Source organism: Perna viridis, chromosome 2 (assembly GCF_037379345.1).
Source record: "Perna viridis isolate PV_CMFRI_1.1 ecotype Kerala chromosome 2, ASM3737934v1, whole genome shotgun sequence".
Lineage (NCBI taxonomy): Eukaryota > Metazoa > Mollusca > Bivalvia > Mytilida > Mytilidae > Perna > Perna viridis.
Window position 1 is genome coordinate 12,712,239 of NC_142446.1, and position 16,294 is coordinate 12,728,532.

General features: G+C 32.6%; 1 protein-coding gene across 7 annotated transcripts in view; it reads left to right on the forward strand.

The window, feature by feature from the left end:
- Positions 1–12,800, forward strand: part of LOC148623675 (annexin A6-like) — a 71,014-nt gene extending 58,214 nt beyond the window's left edge. For all 7 annotated transcript variants that reach the window (XM_088565685.1, XM_088565688.1, XM_088565689.1 and 4 more), the window contains 3 exons: positions 4,252–4,327; positions 7,172–7,284; positions 8,578–12,800. In XM_088565685.1, coding sequence (XP_088421811.1) covers positions 4,252–4,327; positions 7,172–7,284; positions 8,578–8,700 — 312 coding nt within the window. In that variant the 3' untranslated portion in view covers positions 8,701–12,800. The remainder of the gene's footprint in view (positions 1–4,251; positions 4,328–7,171; positions 7,285–8,577) is intronic.
- The last annotated feature ends 3,494 nt before the right edge of the window (positions 12,801–16,294 follow it).

Sequence of the window (16,294 nt, forward strand, 5' to 3'; positions counted from 1 at the left end):
AGCAGACCAAGTATTAGCAAGGCAGAATTATCCCCAATCTGGGGGAGCAGACCAAGTATTAGCAAGGCAGAATTATCCCCAATCTGGGGGAGCAGACCAAGTATTAGCAAGGCAAAATTATCCCCAATCTGGGGGAGCAGACCAAGTATTAGCAAGGCAAAATTATCCCCAATCTGGGGGAGCAGACCAAGTATTAGCAAGGCAGAATTATCCCCAATCTGGGGGAGCAGACCAAGTATTAGCAAGGCAGAATTATCCCCAATCTGGGGGAGCAGACCAAGTATTAGCAAGGCAAAATTATCCCCAATCTGGGGGAGCAGACCAAGTATTAGCAAGGCAAAATTATCCCCAATCTAGGGGAGCAGACCAAGTATTAGCAAGGCAAAATTATCCCCAATCTAGGGGAGCAGACCAAGTATTAGCAAGACAGAATTATCCCCAATCTAGGGGAGCAGACCAAGTATTAGCAAGGCAAAATTATCACCAATCTAGGGGAGCAGACCAAGTATTAGCAAGGCAAAATTATCCCCAATCTAGGGGAGCAGACCAAGTATTAGATTTGCTATAGAATCAATATCCTCTGTTCAATTTTAATGAATCTGGTATTTTTTTTAATTCCATACAAATAGAGCTTTCCACAAATCACAAGACATACACCACTTAAAAAATCCCCTTCTCCTTAAAGCAAATTTTCAAGAACCCTACATCTGAAAAAAATAAAATTTTCACCGTAGAAACCACAATTTCTTGTGTAGGTTAAGGTCCACAGTGTAAGAAAATGAAGTTTGTGTTAAGAAATTTAATTGTTTTGTGCAAATAAGTCCTTTTTTTGAATTTTCTGAAGTTTCATTATTTCAAATGAGACGTCAAAGAAGATATTGTTGTATTAACGAATATCGAACAGAAAAAAATCCTGTTTGATATTCATTTTGATATTCAAATCCATTCTATATTCAATATATAAACCAGAATCGAATGTCAAACGAATATCGAACAGACAAAAACCATGTTTGTTATTCATTTTGATATTCAAACCCATTCTGTATTCAGTATATAAACTGGAAACGAATATCAAACAAATATCGAACAGAAAAAGATAACAGTTTGATATTCATTTAGAGTTTACATTCTTAAAGTAGCCAGAAAATAATATCAAACGAATATCAAACAGTAAAATTTTACCATTTGATATTCAGTTTGATATTGAAAAGTTTGAATGTCGAATATCAAACATCAAATATCCAACGTACTTGATCTCGGTTAAAATTGAAGATTTGTGGAAATCTCCATGATTATTCTACCTACAGGTAACACAAGTTACCAAACCTTTAATCATAGATTTTGTGAGTGTGCATGTTAATACCATATTCAAGTCAATATTTTAATTTAATCAACTTTCAGTGTGTTTGTTAATTGCAACCTTATCTCCCAAATATAAAGAAATTTTTCTCACTTTTTATCCAATTTTGGTAAGGGTCACTATGTCAAAATGGGGAAAGTCATTGGATGTATGGTAGATCAAAGATGGCAGCAAATCAATAAAAACAATAGTGCAGTTAACCATACTACAGTTATAACACTGTATGTCTATGGACCCTAGAAAAGATACAGAACAATGGCCAGTGAGGTTACAGACCACCAATTCAACCAATGAGCATTTGGAACGTACGCAAAAATAGTCCTACGCAGAAATTACCCCTGTTCCTCATAGTGCTGTGAAAAAAGTTCTCATCTTATTTAAAAAATTCAAACAGTTTCTGAAAGGAAAAACATTTCTGTACATTTTATAGGTGCATTTTGCTTCTTGTGATGTGAAGCCTAATCTCCATAATGATTTTTAAATATACCCCTATCTTGTGAAAACACTGGGATTTCCCATGCTATTTATAGACCCTTCACTTCCGGTGACCAGTACTGCACTGCAAGTCTGCTAACCCCACATGCCATTCTGAGGATTGTGAGCTGACATATGTAGAATCATGCTGATATATAGTCATCTGCAGGTTAAAGTTAAGGTAAAGTCCAGAGAAGCCATTGAATATTGTGAAATTAGCATAGAAGCCTATGGGAAGTGGAATTAGTGGTTTTTAGCCTTAAGATGAAGCCATGGCAAAATGAAAAGTTTCTTGAAATAGCTTTAAACTACTTGAAGATCTTGTTAACTTTGCCATGAGAGGAATACACTACAAAAATCCTTCAAAATATGCATTTTTTTAAGTTATAGGTCCAAATTATGGAAAATTGGTCTTTTTGGCTGATTTTTATGTTCTATCTTGTAAAAAGTGTAGACAATTTAGTAAAAATATCAAATATTAAACTTTGAGGGCTATATTTACCTAAATATGGTAGTAATAAGCACTTGAAATCAAGTTTTGTGTAGATTTGAGCAAAAATTAGGTTAGAAATGAGGAAAAACTCACTTTCATTACTGCGGTTAAGGCCATATAAGCATTCCCCTATGGCAACATGGAAAATCCATTATTGAGCACTTTTTTTGCTTTAGATGCCCTTTACTGGTCATGTTCTAATGTAAAAACACTGTATTTACAAATTTAAAGCCAAATATATCACCTTTTGTGAAAATTTAAAGATTTAGGATTTTTGACATGTGATCAAGAAAAAGGGGGAGGCATGTCAGAAATAAATTTTTAAAAATAGACCAATTTCTCAGAAAATGATTACTTTTAAAACTATTTCTTCATTAATATTGTTAAAAAACAAGTTGTGATTGATATTTTTTATTTGAAAAGTCAGAAAAAGTTCTTTGCAAATATTTAATGCATTTCAGTATGGTAGAATATTTTCACTTTTTTGCTCGCACAACTTGGTTACCCTATATTTAAAAATCAAATATTTAAAAAAGTGCTTGTCACATTTCACTGAAACTTTGCAAATGCATTCAGTATGTGTGTAGGAAGATACCTGTATAGTTATTTATTTTTTCTAAGACAAAAAGTGACTCTTTAGGTTACAGACCACCAATTCAACCAATGAGCATTTGGAACGTACGCAAAAATAGTCCTACGCAGAAATTACCCCTGTTCCTCATAGTGCTGTGAAAAAAGTTCTCATCTTATTTAAAAAATTCAAACAGTTTCTGAAAGGAAAAACATTTCTGTACATTTTATAGGTGCATTTTGCTTCTTGTGATGTGAAGCCTAATCTCCATAATGATTTTTAAATATACCCCTATCTTGTGAAAACACTGGGATTTCCCATGCTATTTATAGACCCTTCACTTCCGGTGACCAGTACTGCACTGCAAGTCTGCTAACCCCACATGCCATTCTGAGGATTGTGAGCTGACATATGTAGAATCATGCTGATATATAGTCATCTGCAGGTTAAAGTTAAGGTAAAGTCCAGAGAAGCCATTGAATATTGTGAAATTAGCATAGAAGCCTATGGGAAGTGGAATTAGTGGTTTTTAGCCTGATTGTAGATAACTAGAAGTTCAGCTGGTTTTATATTGTATTGAAATTGGCATAATATAATAGAAAAAGATTCTTGTAACAACTGCCTGTGACATATCCAAATTTTTTTTTTGAAATGGGGCTGACTGGCCGAAGTGGGGGCTTTGCCTCAGTGATATTCTATATTATTAACACAAGTTTTACAGCATATTTTCACCTCCATCACAACAGAGCTGCTCTGACTGTCAGTCCATCATATGTAGAGGGTACCTATTTTATGTAATCTGTAAGTCAGAAACCATTCAGCCCAATATTGAGTAAATATTTTACAAGCTTTGCGCAGTGTTTAGATATGTTTTGATTTCCTATTACATGTAATATAATGAAATTTGATGATCTTTTTTCTGCATTATATAATAACATGTTCAAATTAGCCATTTATTTTTGTCAGTTTATGTTGTGGACAGTATACCTACTAATCTGTAACTCCAAAAGTATGAAACATATATTATTAAAATTTGCACAGTGTTTAAATACATACCGAAGATGACTGCACGTTATTATCATGGAAAAATTTGATTTATTTTTTCCCACATTTTTAGCATTTTAAACTTAGCAATTTTTTATCTGTATGTCTTATCTTTGGTACATTACTTTAGGAAAGTTGTAACCCACAATGTAGTTTTGTTTTTTAACATGCTTAGTGTTTATTTGCATATTGAAAATACTTATGAATAATGACACAGAGGTCTTGTTTTATAGGAGTTTTTATTTTTCAATATCTTCAGTGTGATTTGAAAGTACTGTATTCAACCCAATGGTATCCATTATGTTTCAGATAGCAGGACATGATATTTACCAAGGAATTGCTAATGCTATGTCTGGCGATACAGAAGATGCGTATATTGGACTAGGTAAATTATATAATTGATGTTGAATTAGCTTGTATTAAACATTTTTTATGATGGAACATTCCCAATATCTGTTCAATATACAGAGAGAGTAATAATAACATCACTGGGGTTTAATTATCAAGCATTTTGGGTGGTGGTATTGTGTACAAGAGTGATTGTTGCATATATATAAATGAAGAAATAATTTGCTAAGAATTTGCATAAACATTTTATTAACTAGGTTTCGAAAATACATTTAGAATTTGTTTTTGTTATTTGATAAAACAATACATTATACAATAATCCAATCTTTTAAGTTGAGTGGCATAAATGTAACTAAGATTGTAATAATGAGTATTATATAATTACATTTTGTTTATATCAAAATAAAACATTAAATATAACCATAGAGTTAAGCTATACTGTACATTCAGTATAATTGTGGACAATATCATGGATTGGAACTATCCTTCATCTGTTGTTTTCCAGTGAAACTTCTAAAATGTCAACTAAATACAAGTCTTGCATCCCTTCTGAAAGCTCTGAAATGTTAAATTATTACATCGATTTCCTCATAAAAACATTTAAATGTCTAGTTGCACATCTGTTGTTTTCCTCTATTATTTAAACTACAAAATTGGGATGTTTGAAGAACCAGCTTATCATAACATTGTATGAGGATAAGTTTCATTAAAGGCTGTATTCAGAGTTGATTTACACATTCATATAGTTTTCTGTTGGCTTTTTGATATCTCAACCTTAAAACCATAATTAGTTTAAGGTGAATGAGGGTCAACAAGGCTTTGCCTAAATATTGTATAATTAATTAAACTAGTTTTTATTTATAGGCATGTTTGCTCTTCCATCTGTACTTCATTGTTTTTGTTATACAGAGTTGTACCAGTCTCTTATCCTTTACTCCACCTACACTGCTGACTTATTGTACACCTCCTATGTTATATTTTTAAAGATTTTTTTAAGTCTAACATTGGCAATGGAACCAGGATTAGAACATAAAAAACACAATAATACAGACAGACACACACAGCAAAGGTCCTTAAGCAACCTGGACTCCACTAATAACAGTTAGTATGGACCAGGTGCACTGGAAGGGTAAGCCTCCTCTGCTTTTCAAGAACTTTGAAGCATGGTTCTTATGATTCCCTGACATGGAAGTACCTGTTAACCAACTTTTATCTCTAATTCCTCTTACATCTCTGAATGGAGTTCCCATTGTCCACATTCTATCTTTATTCAACTCAATTTGGAGGTCGAAAGTTGCTTGTTATTGTATGGGGAAGTGGGGTATCAATGACTTACCATTGCTCACATTTTTTTTTTTTGGAATTTCCTTAGTGAGCCCCATTAAATGCCAGGCTAGCCATTGTTATTTTACAGACCACCAAATGTTTCCTGGACAACAATATGAGAGTTTTTTTTCTTGCTGGTTATAAATGTCAGGGTAGACAATAGATGCTTCCTAATTACCCTCTCTGAAGTGTGACAAACATTCAAAACAACTTCTAACCTTTATAAATATGTCAACATCCAGCTCTGGTAGAAGATTAATTACTGTCTCTTCTATTTATTTCTTGTCTCATTGTTTTCTTAAAAGTCAATTTATATTTATCAAAGTGTTTAATGTTCAGTCATCATCTTGATTTATGCATTTTTCACATGCAGAGTTATTGATTTTGCCCTTGAAAGTTCAGTTAAACCTTTTGCTTGTAGTAATGAGGATTCTGTTATACATGTCAGTTTAAGAAAGGCAATACTATTATGTGGGATTTTGTTTTCTAATCTTCTGTAATATTTATCAGTGGAGTGTCAGATACATTTTGCACAGATTATTTGTGAAGAAAGGCTGAAAAAGCAATTAATTTCACATGTTTTATATTTGACATAATAACAATAAATTTATATAAGATATAATAACTAATACTGTTTCTTTGGTGATGTGAAGACCAAAGTCAATGGAAGACAAAGCCAGTTGCCTGGGGACAGTTGTTTTTATATATCTAAACAAAACAAGCAAACAAATCTAGCCTTTGTATTGATGTTTTGTCTGTACTTGCAGACCAAATTTCAAATGAAACAGTTTTAACTTTCCTTCAGAATAATAAAGCCACTATTTATTAATAGAGTTGTTATATGTTTTATGTCATTATAGTAAACAATAAAACAGATAATTAAAAGTGCAGCTTACTGTTTATTTGTTTTCATCTTTTAGTTTGCTGAATAATGTTTTTTTCTTCCAATGAATTGTACATGTTATTACTCCATGTTATATGCCAAGGTTAATTACATTGTTATTCTCAGTATGAATTAGTTCACTCTATAATGAACTGAAGGAAGATGCTAATGTTGATGCAATAAAGTCACGTTATTAAATGGTATATTATTTCAGGAGGAAATAATGGGGAAACTTTTCTCTATTTATTTCATTGTTCTACAATATCTAGTTTCATTCAGTCAATAAATGAAATGATCATTAGAGGATGGATATTTGACAAAAAAAATTATGTAGTACAGTATGATTTTACCAATGTTCAGTGTGACAGTAATAATTATAGATGACCATAACATGAAACATGTGGTGATAAGTTATTTTGAGGTTTTTTTTACCATTTACTGTATTAATTAAATGCATAGATACATGTATCATTTAAAGAGATCCATATCACATCAGTTTTGAATGTCTTTTCTTTCTATGATAGTGGAGATAACCTTTGTTTTTACCTTCAAGTATGTGATATCAGTGTCTTGAGCCCTTAAAACTGTAACTTTTTTTTTATTCATCTTTAGTAACTCTTAATCTCTACTAAACTTGTGGGGAGAAATTCAACTGAAGTCTATATATTTTAGCCACTGCTGTACAAGACACTGCTGGATTTTATGCAGACAGATTGGACAGAGCCTTCAGTGGCATGGGCACCAATGATACAATGCTCATACGAATTGTTGTGTCAAGATCAGAGGTAAGTGGAATCAAAAGCTATGTTGTCTTTGTAGATGGTGTGTATTTAAAGGGAAATGTTAGCAGAAAGGGCCAGGAAGTACACCTTTTTGTGACATTTAGATGTATATGCATGTTATCATTGAAAGTACAGAGACATTCAGAATTATGTTGTCAGTTGAGGGGCAGGGACTAGGTCTTTTAAACATTTGGAGGTCATTCTAGGGACATGGGGTAGGACTTTGGTCACTAACAGCTATTTTGTTGGTGTAGGAGCAGGGATTAGAGCCTAAGGAAATTTGCAGGTTTATAATTAATGAAGGAGCATGGATTTGGACTTCAAGATACTGTCATTGCATAGACAGGAATAAGGAATATAAAAATATTATCAGCGTATGAGTAGGAATTAGGCCTTCTGAAGATTGTTAGTGTATAGGTAGGAATAAGGGCTATGGGATATCAACTGCAGTGTATGAGCAAGAAATATGGCTTTTGAACATTGTGTATAGGCAGGAATTATGGATATGGATGTTGTTAGTTTATGGGCAGGAATTAGGGCTATGGAACAATGTCAGTGTATGGGCAGGAATTATGGATATGGAGTGTTGTTAGTGTTTGAGCAGGATTTTGGGCTATGGAACATTGTCAGTGTATTGGCAGGAATTAGGGCTGTGGAACATTGGGTATGGGTAGCAATTAGGGCTATGGAACATTGTGTATGGGTAGCAATTAGGGCTATGGAACATTGTGTATTGGCAGGAATTAGGGCTATGGAACATTGTCATTGTATTGGCAGGAATTTGGGCTATGGAACATAGCATACGGGTAGCAATTAGGGCTTCAGAACATTGTCAGTATATGGACAATTATTAGGGCTATGGCACATTCTGAAGTATGTTGTTGGTGACAGATATGTTGTCATTGTGGGGTCTTGGATCAGTTTGAGTTGTAATGTTACTATAAGGGCAGGGATTATGGCTTTTGGGCATGAGTTCAGAAATCAGGATCCTAGGTTTGAATGAATTAAAATGATACTGGATAATCAGGTTTATACAGTATGTTAATTGGACAGTTACATATTTTACACTATTGAAAATAAGGGTAACAGCAAGATTACCAAACACTAATCCGATCCATAATCAAGTCAAGTCCAAAACAAAAATCAGACAAAATAGGTTTTACACCACTGGAGTAGCTGATACTGTAATGGTCCAGACTTGGTATAAACTGTTGGATAAACGAGAAAGTTAAAAAGAAACAACTTCTGGGGGCATGATGCTGTGGAAACTTGTTTCATTTAGCAATCTTGTTTCAGATTGATCTTGGTGAGATAAAAACTAAATACAAGCAGAAATATGGGAAGACATTGAGGTCACAGGTAGAATCAGAATGCAGTGGTGATTACAAGAAGATATTGTTGGTTGTTATTGGTGACTAAGTTCTCAGTTTTTTGTAATATTATCTGTGATACATCCTTTGCTTCTATTAAATTTTTTTCTTAACTACTGCAAAATTACCAAAAATTGATTTTACATCTGTCTTGAGACTGATGTTTATGGTATACCACTGTTCATCCGTCTGTTTGTCCGTCCGTCTATTAGTCCATATGTTATAGAATAACTCAGAAATGCTGTGATGAATTTCAATAATTGTGTTGGTGCAATGTTTGTCATCATGGAAGGAAGCTTCCATTCTGATTTTGTGGGACTTTTAAACACCCCAAAAAGCAAGGACAGGCATATCATGTGCTTTAGGTCAGCAGTTATTCATTATTGTTTCCATTATATTTGGTTAGAGCATCATCTGAAATCCACAAAGAAACTGATTATGTGCTTCTTTTGTTATCATAATAGACAACATTCCACACACACAAACTTTTAAAAAGGTAATTCTCATGTGATTTTATAAGTTTGCTGTTGTTTTATTCAAACTTGTGCTTCTCTTGAGATGTTTTCTTTACGTGTGTATGACAATGAATTCTAATAACTCTACCAACTAGTTCCATTTTGGCAACATACATTTGTTTTATTTACTTGTTTACAGATGCTTTATTTACTTGGTTACAGATATTATCTATGATGCCATTATTTCTTTTGAGATATAAATATGTCTAGCTTTGTCCACTTTAAAGAACTGAATAAAAGTTCTCTGTATACATTTTATCAAACACCCATATTATGCAACACTTATGAACTATTGAGCATTCTTCTTGAGATTGAAGTTCCCTTTGCACAAATTATACTGTGAATCTCAATATATTCTTGAAGATTTAGCTTCCTATAGATTTTATGTCTTTATGCCATGTCAAAGTAAATTGATTTCACTGCTTTAAAAACAAATTTAATTCTAAAACAGATTAAGACCACTTGATGTAACATTAAAAAATAATGTATTTTTAACTGAATTTTCAATCCATTTTGCATGTTTTTGGAGAATCTGATGAAGTGGTCATTTGATTTAACACACATTCTTATTACCAATTCAAATTTTGATGTAGAATTTAATCCAGTTCTTGTAAATGTTCCTTATTAACATTGTAATTGTATTGGCTCAGCTGTTTCAGTTCCAGTTGTCATTATTCTATCTCAATACTTGATGTCAGAAGTTTGTCTGTCTGCCTGTAGTTATTGGGCCATTAATACACAAAATGTCAATATTTATGGATAGAAAACTTGGTATTTCCAAGCATTTGTTGCATTTTACTTGTTTAGCGTTTTCATAAACGTGCAATATTTTGTATGACAGACCTGGTATTTTTTTTTATATTTATTTGATTGCTCAACTGCACTAGTAACAGTTATCCTATTTAATTTTATCTAAATGATGTTATTTAAGCGGAGATCTAGGTTCCATTATGGGCCAACCACAGTTGTTTCTTTGTCTTTTGTTGTTTAATTGCTGCACCAATGTATGCATATAATATTCTTCATCAAGAAATATATTTCTCACCACCCATGTTAGTATTGATTCTGTTTTGACATTATTAAAGTTTTAGTTTTGTTTTGTTTTTGTTTTTTTTTTTTGTTTTTTGTTTTTTTTATGCTTTTGTTTTTTTTTTTATTTCTGTGTGTTGTGTCATTTGGAATTCTTCGGTTGTCAGAGGAAATCTCAACTGTTTTTCAAATACCTACTTGATGGTATACAAGCATATATATATATGCACTGTGGTTAGAACCAAACTCACAACAAACGTAGTCAACAGAGATAAAAAAAAAACCAAAGGTCAAAATAAGTAAATTTACTCATCTATAAATCTTTGCTTTTTCGATTTGTATATTTCCCTATCTCAAGCTATAAAAATAGTTATACATTTACAAACTCTAGTAAAAAAAATGCATATTTTTCGTAATTACTAACTTTTACATCTGTAACATTTTTTCACATGAAACTGTAGAAGACGGTTATAGGAGACGGTTCCCTTTGATATGTTTAAGAATTGTATTTGACTAGGTGATGCTTACATCAACAACTTAGGGACAGTTTACGCTTGTTCATGTTCATGTAAACTGGTCCAAACGTATATATTTAGCATAATTTGGACAAGAAATACAAACAATCCTTATAATGTCTAATTAATTCCAGACTGTAGGCCATTCGCCATTAATGACTTCACAGTACCAAATAGTATTTTTGTAGTCCAAACAAAATAACATATAATGACATATTCTCTTGATTGAAGACAGTCAAATACGGCATGACAATGAATGAATGAATATTGGGCAAAATGCTAAATTTGAAACCTGTGGTGATAATCCCACTCTATCTTCTATTCAAATTCAGAGCAGAGTGTATTTACTTGTGCAAGAAAACTTCTACGCAAAACTAAATAATGACACACTTGCCAGGTTCAACTAGCAGTACATTGATAGGAAAGCTGTACAGGTTCGAGGGTTGTAAGCTTACCACGAATGCTGTAAATATGCAGACCTAAGAGTTGTAAGCTTATCAAGAAAGCTGTGCAGGAATGAACCAGGAGATTAGGTTGTTGAGCTGTTGTATGTCTTAACTTGACTTCATTACTTTTGCGTTTCGGTATCGTGATTTTTATGCCAATAAATATCTCATCTCCCTGAGAGGCTCTCTGAAAAGTACTACGCGCCTCAACGTGTACGAGATTCATACTACAGAACCATACCATAATACAATAATATATAATCGTGGCAAGTTGTTAACGGAGGTATTCATTATTAAGAGAATATATCAGTAAATGGGGAATAAATTCCACAACGACTTGCCATAAGAATATGTATGGTGAATATCTCAAAAGACAACAAGATGAAAATGTCAGCAAACATTCTTCTTTCACATGTCGATCTTTATAGTACACGATCGTTCAGTACCCATTTATGTTGGTTTTTTTTTAATTTCGTGTAGAAGAAACGAAAATCAAAGTAACAATTTTTTAACGCTAGATGATCTATATAAAATTCATGAAATATCGTAAGAGCCGTCGAGTTGTGTGCGTAATAAACTTTACTAGGCTGGTGCGTAGTATATCAATTATCGAACATAAATCGTTGTGAATTATGAACCGTTTCCCATGACGGTCTTCTACAGTTCCATGTGCTAACAGTCCTGAATGCTTCTGTAAAAGTAATTTTATTACGAAAAATATGCACTTTTTTGCTACATTTTCTGGACATACAAACTATGTAGCTTGAGATAGCGAAAAATACATGGCCGATATGAATTTCGAAAAAAAAAAAGATTTTGACGACCATTTTCTGCGTTAAGAATCCTGTGTTAAGTAATATTCGTTGCATTCGAATGATTGTAGCACACTGTTAATTTGTTTGTGTACCCTGTAATAATATCCATGTTTTATATGTTTTTTGTACAAGTTTTACTTTTATATAGGTATTTTGTTGTTTGTTCTTTCATGTTTTTTTCCATCTGTAGACTACTAATATACATAAAAGAAGCCAGTGGATATGGTTTTTGTTAGGTGGGGGATTGTCTATTGTTCAGTCTGATTTGTCTCTTTTTTAGTGGGAAGGGGAGGGGGGTCTTTGACATGTTATCATGATATTACTACGATACAACACCGTACTTCACTTGTTTTGGTGTAAACTCAGTTACATTTCCCAGCCGTTTTGAAAACCTATGATGTTTATAGTTACACATTAGTTTCTACATATTGTTACTTCCAAACTGTGCAACGTTTTCTTGAACTTGAGTTCACATACAGTTTGGGAATTGTACATTGACATGAATGAATTATCATTCCTGGATACTAACATGAGATTATCTATGTATTAGTTTTACCAAATGGTCTACTTCTGCGAGCCTGCTTACTGTATTTCTACTGGAGATATGGTCCTGAATAATTGATCAGACCAAGAATCAAATATGGTTAAATGTTTATTGGATATTTTATGTATTAATTGAATGTTTTATAGTGATTTGGCTTTCCTTTCAGGATTGGTTACAGAATCTAAAACGAACTTTTTTGCTATTAAGTTGATTTTTACATACTGTTATATTTCATATATATTTCTTTCTATGCTATACATATTAAAATACACTGTTATTACTCCAGTTTTTGTGTATTTTTTTTTTCAATATTGACACATTTTAAAATTTAACTGCACAATTTATTTATTTAAGAAATAAATCTCTGATACTCCATTTTATCATTGTTTTACCACGGGCTGACCATTCATACCGCATTATTTTACCCCAAGAGACAAAAATATGGCTACTTTACTAAAAATATACCATAGAGGTCAAATTAAAGATTGAAGAAAACTTCAACACCAATGGGTTTATCTTGATTCTGATAGGGTTAAATTGATCAGTATGGTGAGACGGACTTGTGCCCAAATTTTCATAAAATCTGTTGACCGATGTTGGGTTCATATCCTTGGAAGAGTCAAAAATGACATTGAGAGATTTATTTTATAATTTGAAAACCGATTAGATAACTAAGATGCTCTCTATTGATCAAATGATTCTTATTACAAGTCAACAGTCCAATTTTAAATCATTGTTTAGAATGCTAAACTTTCAACCACAAATGACCTAGACTTTACGTCCTTGTACACATCTAAGCTCACCAGGCCTGGATTTCATAAAAAAAAACTCATGTTGAGAATTTCCACAAATCTTAAATTCTAAGTGATCTGATTGGTCAAAACTTGAACTGAGGCATGATTTGAGGAAAATCTCATTTTGAGATTTTTAATGAAATCCGGGCCTGGACAGAATTTAAAAGTCCAAGACAATTTAATTACACCCTGCTGGGTTTTACTCTGCTACTTCAGGGACTTGATAAACAGATGTGTTTTGAGCACGTCGAGTAAAACATCTACACAAACTGCGCACTTAAATCTTGGCAGAAAATAAATTTCTTTTGTATCGGGTATAAATACTTGGTTAATGCAATAAAATCTGTTTTTTTTCCTTCATGTTCCACACCTTATACACATTTTGCCTGATTCCAAGTACTTGATACTACTAAATTTGAAATAAGGAACGGAATAAATTTGATATTATTAAAATGTAGATACAATTATCGATACCAAATTTAAAATTAAAATTTGTGTGTAAAAATATGACTGACGCAAAAACTTTCGATACGCATGTATATGATCACATTGAACCTCCAATTCGACACTCGTCGCTTTTTGTATACAAATAAGAAGCTTTCGTTGGGTACTATAAATAGCTTTTCTATAAGCGTGTGTTATTATAAATATTGTTGGGTAATTCCCGTATGCACGAGACGTATGTGTCGCTTCAACCAATATAGTAGTCGCTTTGCTCGCCTTTAAAAAAATCCAAAGCAGACAAAATAAGAGAAAAGACAAGGAATTTGGGTATAAATTACGAATTAAATGAATTGAAAGATTTCTAGCATTCAAATGAAAGATTGGTTTAAATTAGAATATCAAAGTTAAGAAATAATGGTTTATTTTTAATTTGCATATTCGGTAATATTTTAGACTTGATTTCTTTCAATGACAAATGTCAGTTTTATGTATTAATAAGATTCATATTGTATATTGGCAAAACTGATAATCATAAATGCGATAATTAAAATCAGAATACTCATCGGAAATGTCTAAAAGATAACCTCAGGGTATATAGAATAAGTATTGCTAAATCAAAACAATATTACTTAATTTTTAAGGGCAAAAAGTATCATTCTTATTAACTTAAATTTCTTTAGGAAATAAAATACTTGTTTTAGTACGGATATTCAATATTTCGGACAATGTATACATTGGCTTAAGGCACCTGTCCAGATAAGTATTTCTTTAAATAAGCTAATTTGCTCATTTACTTTTGTTACTTTGTATGTATGATTTTAGTTACTTTATGTTCTTTGTTGTGAATGTCTGTTTTCCATATCTGGTCTTTGTCCTTGGATTACATTCTTTTGATTACCGCTATAACCTTGGTTCCTTTGATTACTCTTTCAACCAAGACAAAGCTGTATTTAACTCAGTAATTTATATTTGAAAATAAGTACTTCAAAAAATAAAATACTGCTCAAAGTTTGTGTCCTTATTAATGTTTAAAAGATAAATTGAATTATATATAATCTTTATTATTGTAACTTTATTAATCATTATTATTGTATATACTGGCTTAGATGGTGACAAGAGTAAAGATGTGAACTATAAATTGAACTTGGTTTGTTTAAGGTCCCTCCCTCCCAGTCCCTGTCCCTAGCAAAGTAACACATGCGTAAGCGAATTCCCCAACAGAAAAGCAAATATGTAGATTAATAGAAGCAATAAAATAATGCATATTCCCCTGTAAGAACCCGAAATATTCTTTAAAACAATGTAGCAAATACATTGTCTACTATACATGACAAATATGTTGTCGTACCAGCTGACAAAGCCCAAAACAACATTGTTTTTGTCTACAAGACGTTTTACATCCAATGTTTATTATCAGAGATAGACGTAGAAAATAATAGCAGTGATAAGACCTATACTGCTACCACTCTCTCCAAAGAAGAGATTGTGGAAAACCATAAATCTGTGCTATCCTCTTTTGGTCTCTCTACCAAGGACGATGATTGTGATTTACCGTCTATGTACTGGATTCCTAAACTCCACAAGAATCTATACAAACAATGTTTCATAGCTGGATCTGCAAAATGTACCACCAAACCTCTTTCAAAGCTTATAACTTCTATACTCACAACTGTCAAAGAGGTTCTGTAGTCCTACCACAACACTTGTTACTCCCGTAGTGGTATTAATTCAATGTGGATCCTGAAAAATTCGAAAGATCTTTAGGCGACAATCAGTTCAAGACTATTATCTAAATATAATAAGCATTAAGACCTATGATTTTTCAACACTGTATACTTCTATTCCCCATACTCAATTAAAATCCCGTCTTAAAACATTATACATCGTTATTTTTCCAAAAAAGATAGTACACCTAGATACAAATATATAGTTCTTGGTAGAGATTCCTCATACTTTGTAAGAAATAATTCCATATCATCTTCCAAATATACAGAGGAAGGTGTTTACAAAATGCTGGAATTTTTAATCGACAACATATTTGTCCAGTGTGGTGGACGTGTTTTTCAACAAACGGTCGGCATTCCAATGGAAACAAATTGTGCTCCTTTACTAGCTGACCTATTCCTTCACTCTTATGAGGCTGACTTTATAGCTGATCTGATCAGAAAGAAAGTATATCGTTTGGCTAGATCCTTCAATCTCAGTTTTCGCTATATAGATGACGTAATATCTTTAAACAATCATAATTTCGGGGATTTGATACATTGCATCTACCCAAAAGAACTTGAGATAAAGGATACTACAGACACTATGAAGTCATTCTCATATCTTGACTTACACTTAGAAATCGATGATAAGGAACTATTGACCAAACTTTACGACAAACGTGATGACTTTTCATTCAGAATTGTTAACTTTCCTTTCATCTGTGGCAACATCCCTTCGGTTCCTGCGTAAGGAGTGTTCATATAACAACTCATACGTTATGCCAGAGCTTGCCGAAACTACGCAGACTTTTTGTATCGCACTAGAACTCTAACA